At 43.2% G+C, this 8,766-nt stretch overlaps 1 protein-coding gene across 1 annotated transcript in view; it reads left to right on the top strand.

Moving 5' to 3' along the window:
• Positions 1-1,166: 1,166 nt before the first annotated feature.
• LOC103196926 (cytochrome P450 2U1) overlaps positions 1,167-8,766 on the top strand; it is a 41,316-nt gene continuing 33,716 nt past the window's right edge. Inside the window, exon 1 of the mRNA XM_007940769.2 lies at positions 1,167-1,656. Within this exon, the coding sequence (XP_007938960.1) occupies positions 1,167-1,656 (490 nt within the window). The remainder of the gene's footprint in view (positions 1,657-8,766) is intronic.

Here is an 8,766-nt window from a genome sequence, read left to right as displayed (position 1 = left end):
ACACACAAAAAAAAAAAAAGATGAAAGAACAGAAGTCAAGAAATAGATTTGTCCATTATCATCAATTAGATTGACATATGAAACTCACCTTTTAGTAAATAAAAGATGTTTGATATCGGCATTTCCACATTTGTCAACATAATATAAAGAGAAACCAAAGGATTGGCCTGTAGAAGACAGGAATTGAAGCAACTAGGAACTACTATTACAAAAGATTAAGACTTTAACAGTATTATATAATTCTATACTTAATAGCACAACCACAGTATTAGTTACGTAAATTCCCCAAGAAAATTCTTGTTTATCTACTCCCAGATTAGATCTTCTGCTTATTGAAGCCACAAGTAAAAATGGACTCCAAACTTTCAACTTTTGCAAGGATATTTGCTTTACTGTCTCCTTTCTGCAGCTTTGGGGGTCAGCAACACCAAATTCTACTTCCAATGATTGTCCATTACCCTGATGCTGCCTCTGGGTGTAGGAAATAGTTCTTCCTCGCTGTGAATCTTGGTTTGGATTTTTTTTTTGTCTTTTTATTAACAGACACTTTACACCAAAATCTTTTGAGAGATGGGGTGGGGACCTCATTCTCCCCAATAAGGCAGAGATGCTAGTGTTGAGACTGAGTCACCTCAGGGCGCTGTTTGTAACAGTCTTCCGGGATTCAGTACAACCTGGTACGCTTTACGCGCTCAGTTGTGAACTGATTATTGACACAAGGAAACCCCACAGCCACTCAGAGCGCAAGATTTGCGTTCAAAGCATCCCCTATCTCAAGGGCGGTCACCCTCAACCAGAATCTAGAGCAAAGGCGCTACCAGACTACGAAGCACTTTCACATTACTCGCCTGAGTCTGCCGCGGAGCTCTGCTGCCGGGTTGCGGGCACGTCCCTAGAGCTCGGACGTCGCTGATTGGTGGAAGCGGTGATAATACGGTGGGCGCAGCCAATCCGGTGCGCTCTTGCCGCTCCTCTCAGGCACCGACCTCTCTGAAGGGTTGGCTGCAGGCAGCGCCGGGAAGGGGGTGTTATGAAAGAGGAAGGGACCGTAGACATCTGCTGTAGTGTCTCCTAGTTAAGAGTCAGCTAGAATCCCAAGGCACACAGTAGAAAAGCCGAGGGCTGTGGAACCAAGGACTACGGGTGCGATCGCCGGTGCACCAGCCATGGCTTCCCCGGGGCCGCCGCAGGCCCCCGCCGAGAGTCTGCCCAGCCCTCTGAGCCTCTTACTTGAGCCCCTTGGGCTGCTGCAGCTGGACCCTACCCGCAGCGAGCTGCTGCTGCTCGGCCTGGTGGCGCTGCTGGGGTGGAGCTGGGCGCGGCGGCACCCGGCGCGAGGCTTCCCACCCGGCCCCACGCCCTGGCCCCTGGTAGGCAACTTCGGCTATGTCCTGCTGCCGCCTTTCCTCCGGCGGCACAGTTGGGTGTACCGCCAGGTGAGGGCCTTAGGGCTGGAGCCCGGGGCTGTAAGCCAGCATGTGCTCATGGCCCACCTGGCCTGTGTGTACGGCAACATCTTCAGCTTCTTCATTGGCCACTACCAGGTGGTGGTCCTCAACGATTTCCACAGCGTGCGCGAGGCGCTGGTGCAGCAGGCCGAGGTCTTCAGCGACCGCCCGCGGGTGCCGCTCATCTCCATCATAACCAAGGAGAAGGGTGAGCCGGGGCGTGGGGGAGGCCCTCGGCCACCGGAGCCTTGGGGGTCGCGGCCTGAGTGAACGTGCGATGCCGAGGGTGGGATTCCAGGTGCGCTGGGACGCGGTTAGCGGCTCCTGGGTTCCCGCCGCCTCTGCCTTCTGTGCACACCTTGCCTGCCTCACACCTGCATCCTGTGCGGAAAGGTCGTGGTGGTGGCTCTAAGATCCCATCCAACATGATTCATTCAGACTCCTCGATCAGAAGTAGGAAGCTAGTAGGGAAGTCTAGGGAGAATGGGCAAAAGCATGTGAAGCCAGGTGCCATCCTTTAGGGAGATTTTCTTCTTTTTAGAGCTAGGCCTCACTTTTCAGACTGTGGCCCTGGGGAAAAATTTTGGCCGTTTTGGAAAGATTGAGGAATACTTTTTCACTTTGTGAGTTTTGAGTGCAAGAGTTTAAGGAGATTTCAGCTAAATAATAAATTGGTTTATAACGTAAACAGTATCGCTCATATATGTGAACAAATGGTCAGCATTCTCCCAAAAGCAAACATGAGAAGGCAAGGAAGGGAAGGGAAGCTAAATTAATGGCAACAGAACAAAGAGAATGGAAATAATGAGAATGCTGACACATTGTGAAAATTGTAATCAGTGACACTGGAACAAGTTGTATAAACATTGTTAAAAGAACCTTTCACTTAAAACACAATAAAAAACATTTTTTTAAAAAAAGCATTTAAGGAGATCTTTTCCTATAAGATACAAAGTCCAGAAAACAGGTTAGGAGCCTGTCAGCAAACCTGATACACTACATTCCCGTTTGTGGGAGTCTAACCTGTAGTTTTGCAGGCTGGACAACTTGTTACCTAAAGTTGAAAATCAAATTTACCTTTTCACCAACTCCTTTTTTTCTCTCTGCTTTATCAATCCTCCCCTTTATTCTATTGCCTGACAAAGGTCCCAGACTTCTTTATGTGGGTGACTCCTACACAGCAGTCAGGTGTCAGTTTAAAAGCCTTTCCTTCAAGGAAGCCTTATTTTTAACTGCCTCTCATGTAGGTGAGGTTCTCTTTTTAGAACCAGTCTCATTGTACTTTTCTTTCACTGCACTTACCCAAACTGAGATTATATAATTTTGTAACCTTGGTACTGGATGTGGGACTTCACCACTGGACTGCGTTCTAGCACAGTGCTGCCTGGCACATCGTAGGACTCAGTAAATATTTATTAATGCAAATAAACAGCTACATCTTGTTTCTGAAACATGCCATAAAGAGATCCAGCCTTTTCAGAATCTGATAATGCCAGAGTTTTGCATCAGGATTTTAAATGAATGATAGTAATAATAATCATAATACTCTAAACGTCCTAATGGAAAATAACAACACAGTTCGGAACTCCCCCTCTCCATGCCTTCAGTATACCGTTTCTTCTACTTGGAGTTCTTTTCCAGTCTCTTGACTGCCTGGAGAACTCCTCCCTACTTTTAAGACTGTGCTGAAATGTTACCTCTTTGAGAAAGTGTTCCCTGACATGGTTCTCCCCTCTCTAGGTAGAGGTGAGCTTCCCTCCTATGGTATCACTGTTCCGTTTCAAGCCCCACTTTATCCCCTTCCAGTCAGTCAGCAAGTCTTTTCAATTCCTGCAACAACTATGATAGTTCTTGAATGCTGCAAACAGTGAACGTGCTCAGCTACTAACCGAAGGTTGGAGGCGTGAGTCCACCCCAGAGGTGCATCCAAAGTACTTCACTTCTGAAGAATCAGCTATTGAAAACCCTAGGGACACAGTTCTACTTGGACACATATGGGGTCACCACAAGTCAGAACTGACTTGATAACTTGTAACTACAGATATACGTCCTGCATCCATCCACTTCTCCCCATCTCCATTGCCAGCATCCTCATTCCAGCTACCATCATTTCTCATAGTTCAGAAGCCTCTTAACTAGCCTGCTTGTTCCCATTCCAGTCCCTTATCCACACAGAAGCCAAAAGGATCTCTTAAAAAAATCATGAGTCAAACTCATGTCACTCCCCTGCTAAATCACTTGCCTCCAAAACTCCATACTTGACCTACTCTGCCCTAAAATGTCTAGCCTTTTTTTTTTCTTTTTGACTTTATCTCTTTCCATTCTCCCTTTATTGTACATTTCAACTTGACCTTCCTGCTGCAGATACACCAAACCAGTTCCTGCCAAGCTTATGCCTGCCTTGGGGCTACCATGTTTGTCTTCCTTGGGCTTGGGGATGGGTTTTCACTTGGCTGAGTCCTTGTCATCCCTCAGGCCTCTCAGGCCAGTTGTCACCTTTCAGCCCTGTCTTAGGTACTGTCCAGTGCCCCTCTTTAATTTTATTCATTAAACACTTTGAAAGCACTTACCTTAGTGACTAGGAGCTTAAAAGCTTACAAGTAGCCATCTAGAAGCAATGATGGGTCTCTCCTCTCCAGAGCTAAGAAGAATGAAGAAAACCAAAGACACATGGAAACAATTAGTCCAAGCGACTTGGACACCATGGCGATCCTCAGTCTATACGACTGTGAGACCAGAAGAACTAGATAGTGCCCAGCTACCACAGTCAGTAACTCAGAGGGGAATCTATGTAGGACATCCTGGATAGAGTGGGAGAACAATGTGTACTAAAACTTAAAATCATTTAAAAAAAGGGAATAGGTTGAGCCTGATGGAACCATTGAGACTATGGTCCCTAGATCCCCTTCAGGTCTGGAATTGAACCCACTCCTGTGGCTTCCAGCCAAACAAAAGACAGGCATATGAGCTGAACATTTACATTAGGTAGATACACTTCTTAGAAAGATCAATCATGGAAGCATAGAAGGACTCTGTATGCACGGGTGACAGCTTGGGGGCAGGAGTGCATAGGAGGGAAGGACACAGGGAGAGGTAATGATGAGAAGAAAGTGGAAGGTGAGCTGTTGCATAGTGCGAAGTTGCAGTCAGTGTCATGAGACAAAGTGTACGTGAGCTGTTGTATGGAAAGTGAATTTGCTCTGTAAACTTTCACCCAAATCACAGTAAAAACTAAAAAAAAAAAAAGACTAAAGAGACATTAAAACTTATACCAAAATAAATAAATAAAGTACTTAATACCACCCCCACCCCCACTGAAATGTGAACTCATGAAAGCAAGGATTTTATCTTGTTAACCACTGTATCTCCACTGTACAGCACAGACCAGGCCATCAAGAAATGAATGGATGTGTGTATACGTGCATTGATTGATGCACTCACTACATTATATTGTAATCTGTGTTGTGTGTCTGTGTCTTCCTCTAGGTTTCTTGTAGGTAGGAATTACATTTTCTTATTTGAAGTGCTAATATCACAGTACCCAATTTTTAACACAGCACATATTTGTCAAAATGCTTCTTGGTAGGTATGGAGTTGAGGGAGCTCTGGTGGTGTAGTGCCTAAAGCATTTGGCTGCTAACCAGGAGGTTGGCAGTAAAAACCCACCAGCTACTCCTTGGAAGAAAGATGGAGCAATCTACTTCTGTAAGGATTTACCATCTCAGAAACCCAATGAGGGTCACCTCATGATTCGGAATCGACTCAATGGCAGTGAGGTTTTTTTTTTTTTTTTTTGAGGTATGGAGTTTGGTGAAGAGTCTATAATGTAGTGTCTGAACATTATTAGTTGGATCTCTGCTTGTTATTAGATCCCTCTTTTATTGGGTAAAGGAGCTCTGGTGGCACTGTGGTTAAAGCATTGGGCTACTAACCAAAAAAATCAGCAGCTGAAACATACAACCATTCTGTGGGAGAAAGATGAGGCAGTCTACTTCCTAAAGATTTATAGCCTTGGAAGCCCTGTGAGGCAGTTCTACTCTGTCCTGTAGGGTTACTGAGAGTTGGAATTGGCTTGATGGCTGTGGGCTTGGTTTGGTTTTTTATTTAGGAAAAGGTCCCTGGGTGGTACAGTTTGCACTTGTCTCTTGATCTGAAGGTTGCAGTTCACACCCACCCAGCAGCACTGTGGATGAAAGGCCTGGTGATACCCTTCTATAAAGATTACAGCTAAGAAAACCCTATGAAGCATTTTTCTCTGTTACATGTGGGGTCACTATGAGTCAGAATCGACTCAATGGCAGTGGATTTGGTTTTATTTTTGCTTTTTGTTGAAAAAAGAGCAAACAGCCTGGGTCACTTGATCCTTCACTCTCTCAACTAAAATGTTTGTTCCCTCAATAAACAGAACTGTGAGTCAAAGCTGCTCTGATATTCTGGTACTTGTATGTTGGGTGGATGTGCTGTGAAAGAATGAATGAGAGGTTTCTGTGGATGTAAAGGTGATGGACAAGAAGATAAAGCAAGAACTATATAAAACCAAACACCAAACTCACTGCTGTCAAGTCGATTCCAACTCATAGTGACCCCTCCTTGGGTTTCCGAGGCAGTATCACTATGGAAGTAGATTGCCCAACCTTCTTTCCGAGGAGTGGCTGGTGGGTTTGAACTGCCAGCCTTCTGGTCAGCAGACAGATGCCTTAGGCACTATACCACAATATATCACAAAATACATAAATAAATAAAATAGTTGTGGACTTCATTTGGAATAGTAAACATTAACTGGATAAGAACGTATAGGTGGTTGAGGAATTTTCTTTTAATGGAGCTTTTTCAGAGCAAAGAATAAAGAATGTGAGTTTATTTCAAGATGCCCATCAAAAAATGAAGGCGAAAACATTCAAAGCAGACTTTGCAGATCAAGAAATGAACAGCATGACCAACCTGAAGAAGGGAGGCCACTGGAGGTAAAGGCCAAGCTTCTGAGCTCAGCACAACTCTTGAGGACAGCCCAAGCTGCCTTTGGCTTCCATTTCCAAATGCAAAAGAGTAATAAATGAAATTGTTCAGAAACAAGACCTGTAGACCATGGAAGAAGAGATGATATAGAAATTACAGGCCATAACTTTAAATATTATTGTTGTTGTTGCTATTGTTATGTGCCGTCGAGTCAGACCCAACTCATAGTGACCCCTCCTTGGGTTTCCAAGGCAGTATCACTACAGAAGTAGATTGCCCCATCTTCCTTCCGAGGAGTGGCTGGTGGGTTTGAACCGCCAGCCTTCTTGGTTACAAGATATTTTCTCAAAGGATTTTGCTGCCAGATTGGTGAGGCTAGGAAAAAAGAGGATGTTTCCTAAACAGTGATGTTTATAGAGAAGGTAGAAATAATTTGGCTTAACACATTTGCTGAGTTCTAGAATATAGTTCTAGAATGTATTTTATTTGAGTTTTTAAAATCTCATTATTAGACAAGGCAGTTTCATTTTTAAGCCCACAAAAACTATAGTAAAGGAGATAGGCCATAAAACATGTTCTACATTATATATATGACCACCATTCTCATTAATCTACCTGATTATTTTCCTGGACAGGAAAAGTAGATAAAGTTACAGAATCAGAGGCAAGGATACCAAAAAAGTGTTTCACTCAAAGTGTGGCCTATTTTTTTGTAAAAAGTTTGCACGTATCACATTTTTATTATACCTCAAATAAAAAGTTCAGAGAGAATATAAATTCATTTATCCTCACTCAGGTTTGCTTCAGTACCATGAACAATACATAATTTTATTAGTATAGTTTTGAAAAACTTAAGGTGCTTTGGTGGTATAGTGGTTAAAGTATTGGACTGCTAACCAAAAGGTCAGTGTCTCAAACCCACCAGCTGCTCCTTGGGAGAAAGATGAGGCAGTCTGCCTCCACAAAGATTTATAGCCTTGGAAACCCTGTGGAGCGATTCTACTCTGTCCTGTGGGATTACTATGAGTTGGAATGACTAGATGGTAGTGGGTTGAAAGATTTACATACATTGTATACTTAAAGTATCATTCTACCACTAGTTTTTGTTACCCAACATTTTATGATTTTACTATATTGTTTGAGGCGCTCTGGTGGCATAGTGCCTGAGGCATTTGACTACTAACCAGAAAGTTGGCAGTTCAAACCCCTCAGCCGCTCTGCAGAAGGAAGAAGGGACAGTCTACTTCCGTAAAGATTTACCGCCTTGGAAAGAAACCCAGTGAGAGTTGCTATGAGTCACAATTGAGTTGATGGCAGTGGGTTATATTGTGCAGTATTCTACTGAGTGGAACATATCAGTTTATTTCCCTATTGATAGAAATGGGAGCTCTGGTGGTGTAGTGCCTAACACATTTGACTGCTAACCCGAAGACTGGTGGTTCAAACCTACCAGCAACTCCTTGGAAGGAAGACCGGGCAATCTACTTCCATAGACATACTGCCTCAGAAACCCAAGGAGGGGTCATTATGGGTCAAAATCAACTCGATGGCAATGAGTTTGGAGGTTTGTTTTTTTTTTTTTTTAACTGATAGAAATTAGGTCCTTTTGATTTTTTTCTTACAAGCTGGGCTGCCACATGGAGGACATTATTTTTGGGACACTGAGTGAGAAGGCAAAAAAGGGAATAAAAACTTGACTATTTAACACTCGTAGCTCAGACACAGCCACTCCTCGGAAGGAAGGTTGGGCAATCCTACTTCCGTAGAGATACTGCCTCGGAAACCCAAGGAGGGGTCGCTATGAGTCAGGGCTGACTCGACGGCACATAACAACAACAACAACAACATAGCTCAGACAATATCACTGGCAAAGACAGAAGAAAACAAAATACTTAAAATGTTGAGTGCCAGAAACTTGGTGAAAGGGTCAGGTCAATAAAGCAAATTGCAAAGCTGTAAAAATGGGAAGTATAAAGGAATTTTGCAAAAGTTTAAAAGTAATTAAATGCACCGGTCACTCAGTATTGACTACCTTGAAGGGAAACAAGATGCAAAATGAAACTAGGAAATAAATCATCTGGGAGATTTGATAATGTATGAGGAAAACAAGACTACTCATTATGAAGTAAAATAGGTATTTGAAATAGTTCATGTGCTCACATCAACAGGGCTTGAATTCTACTAATACAAATGCTTCTATGACCCTGTAAAAGGAAAGGACAAATGTAGTGAGTGGATGCACTAACTATTTCAGGAGAGAAAAGACGTACCAGTGACAAGGGTAGAATTGTATCAAAGTTAATGTATTTTAAGTAATTTTATTATAATAAATATATATTGTTATTATTGAAAAAATAGAAAA

The sequence above is a fragment of the Orycteropus afer genome, unplaced genomic scaffold (assembly GCF_000298275.1).
Source record: "Orycteropus afer afer isolate SDZICR_OR568_19922 unplaced genomic scaffold, OryAfe1.0 scaffold00071, whole genome shotgun sequence".
Taxonomy (NCBI): domain Eukaryota; kingdom Metazoa; phylum Chordata; class Mammalia; order Tubulidentata; family Orycteropodidae; genus Orycteropus; species Orycteropus afer.
The sequence above is the reverse complement of the archived record's forward strand: the minus strand, read 5'-3'. Positions and strand labels throughout refer to the sequence as shown.